We start from the raw sequence: 2394 nt of genomic DNA, 5'->3' as shown, positions 1-2394 counted from the left end.
TTTTTAAGTCTTAATTGTTTAATTTTTACATTTTTTTCTTGTGTTTGTGTTTACTTTTTCCTTTGTATCATTTTGTTTAAATAAAAAATAAACATTTTACATTTTTTTATCTTATTTTGTTTTGTGATTATTTCAGCAAATTTAACTGTTTCTCTTCTAGCTTTGTTTTACTTTAAAACACTGACTGCTGTGGAAAAGTGCTCCTACTCTTAAAAACTTTATTAATATTATTATTACTCCACATAATTACTTCACTGTCAACATCTGACAGTTTTTTGTTGTTGTTTTTGGTGAGAAATTGCTGTTGTTACTGTTACTGATGTTAACCGTGTGTCCACTGACCTGTAGACTCTCAGCATCACCGTGTCCTCGTCCAGCAGAGGACTCCCATTGTGGACGTATTTCACCTCGTCCTCCAGGAAGCTGCAGTCAAACACCTGCAGGGAACCAAACACCAGTAAAACCCTCACACACGTCCTGTTTGTTTACACCTGTCCGCGTACCGCAGGTGTGTGTGCTCACCTGCGGAGTCAGCCTCCCCGCCCTCTGAGTAACGGGCTCGTTCATCACCACCTCCACCTTACAGTCCGCGCCTGGACCCACGCTGATCCTCAGCTCCCTCTGTGTGACGAACACCGACCGACCCCTGGTGACCTCCACGCCCGAGTTCACCGCCACCAGACTGCCGCCGCAGACCGTCGCCGCCGCCAGCAGCAGCAGCACGCCGACAGCAGCCATGTGGGATCAGCAGTTTCCTCGTCGCTCAGGTTCAGCCGAAAAGTTTGGAAGCAAAGACTGACGTGTTTTCCATTCAGTCTGCCTCCACCCACATCCTCGTCTGCGGTCCGGTGTCTCAACCTGCAGGAGGGGTTAAATTAAATTCACTAAAAACAAAAATACAACTCAACTGCTACCAAACTGTCATTAACTCTTTCAAACCTGAGCAAACTGGCTTCAATTCCTCCAAAAACATTGCAAGGAGGCAATGAGGAACTTAAACCTGAAATTACAAGAATTTACTTCCTGCTTAATAAATAATTTCAATAATGTTAAATTTACTTTTGTTTTCTTTTTTCCTCCCTTTTTAAATTTTTTTCCCAACATTTCTTGTTGAGTTGCTCAATACCTTTTTTCCTATTTTTAACCCTATAAAAAAATATCCAAAAAATAAAATAAATTTTGACACACACAAAAAAGGAAATGTCATGGGGAAAAGTTAAAAAGAAAAAAAACAAAAAAGAGTAATAATAATAAAATTAGATATTTATTGTTTCACCTTTTACAAATTTTTTGCATTTTTGCAGGACATTTCTTGCCAAATTATTGTTTTTAGAAGAAATCAAACCAATCTGCTCACGTTTCAGAGGTTTAAATGCTTGTGAGAGGCGTCTAAATGCAGCACAGGAAAACTGATTTAGATCCTGGTTATAAAGGGTTAATAATTTCTTCCATATTTTTGGGTTATAGAGAGATAAAAATATTGTTTAAAAACCACCAAAAAAACTAAAAAGAAAGAAAAGAAATGCCCAAAAAACTGTAGGTCTAATTATAATAATTATGTATTTCAAATTATGTTGCAGACAGAATATTTTATTTTATTAATATCTTCTTCTTCTTTGCACTTAATGTTTGTTTCTGTCTTTTTTTATTTTTTTTAAACTTTTTTTTTGGTCTGGTTCTGGTTTATTTTTTGGGTAGTTTTCAGTAATTTCCTCCTAATTTTTGGGTCATTTCTTGTTAATGTGCTCATTGCCTTTTTCCGTGTTAATCAAACTAATTTGCTCAGGTTTCAAAGGGTTAAAATATCCGGTCTGTTTGTTTTGGATGGTTCAGCTCCCGCTAAAAACCTCCTGAACGATAAAAACTGAGGGATTTTTAACCGGGAGATGTTTCAGTTGGTTGCAACCCTCACCGCTAGACGACACTCAATCCCCCTAAATTTGAACAGCCTGGACCTTAAAGTGACAGTAAAAAGTAAACAAACAGCTGTGACCTTTGACCTCTTCACACATAAACTCCTCTAATGAATCTGACGATGTTCAAAATACTCACAAACTCCTGATCAGCTCCAAAATTTCTCCTGCGTCACCGCTGATTCCTCAAAAAATGCTAAAAACGATCAGCTGCTCCGCTCTAAATCCCTGCAGCTGCCCTGAAACTCCTCCAAATCCTCCAAAAAAACTCCCAGCATGCAGCTGGCCGGCCCCGCTCCCCCCTCCACCGCTCCACACTCCCAGCCGGAAAACGCTTTCACCCTCCATTTCACTTCAAAACCAAAGCTACACTGCAGGAAACAAGGGGTTAATCAGCGTGACCCTGCAGAGGTGCTGGAAAAGGCATGGGACAGGAGGAGCAGGGGGAGGAGGGGGAGCGGGGGCGGGGGGGGGCATCCTG

The 2394-nt window shown here is 40.3% G+C and overlaps 1 protein-coding gene across 1 annotated transcript; it reads right to left on the bottom strand.

The window, feature by feature from the left end:
• Positions 1–257: 257 nt before the first annotated feature.
• On the bottom strand, positions 258–843 carry LOC121966781 (FRAS1-related extracellular matrix protein 1-like). Its single transcript, XM_042516848.1, has 2 exons — positions 523–843; positions 258–437 (listed from the first exon to the last, which is right to left on the bottom strand). Exons 1-2 carry the CDS (start codon positions 736–738, stop codon positions 258–260), a joined length of 396 nt encoding a protein of 131 aa, XP_042372782.1. The 5' UTR covers positions 739–843.
• Positions 844–2394: the final 1551 nt, after the last annotated feature.

Source organism: Plectropomus leopardus, unplaced genomic scaffold (assembly GCF_008729295.1).
Source record: "Plectropomus leopardus isolate mb unplaced genomic scaffold, YSFRI_Pleo_2.0 unplaced_scaffold25869, whole genome shotgun sequence".
NCBI classification, from domain to species: domain Eukaryota; kingdom Metazoa; phylum Chordata; class Actinopteri; order Perciformes; family Serranidae; genus Plectropomus; species Plectropomus leopardus.
The sequence above is the reverse complement of the archived record's forward strand: the minus strand, read 5'-3'. Positions and strand labels throughout refer to the sequence as shown.

Excerpts from the sequence above, each read along its gene's own strand:
- LOC121966781 (XM_042516848.1), bottom strand. The coding sequence starts at position 738 with ATGGCTGCTGTCGGCGTGCTGCTGCTGCTGGCGGCGGCGACGGTCTGC. Across the intron at positions 438-522 it reads CGGGGAGGCTGACTCCGCAG|GTGTTTGACTGCAGCTTCCT; the intron begins GTGAGCACACAC and ends GGTTCCCTGCAG.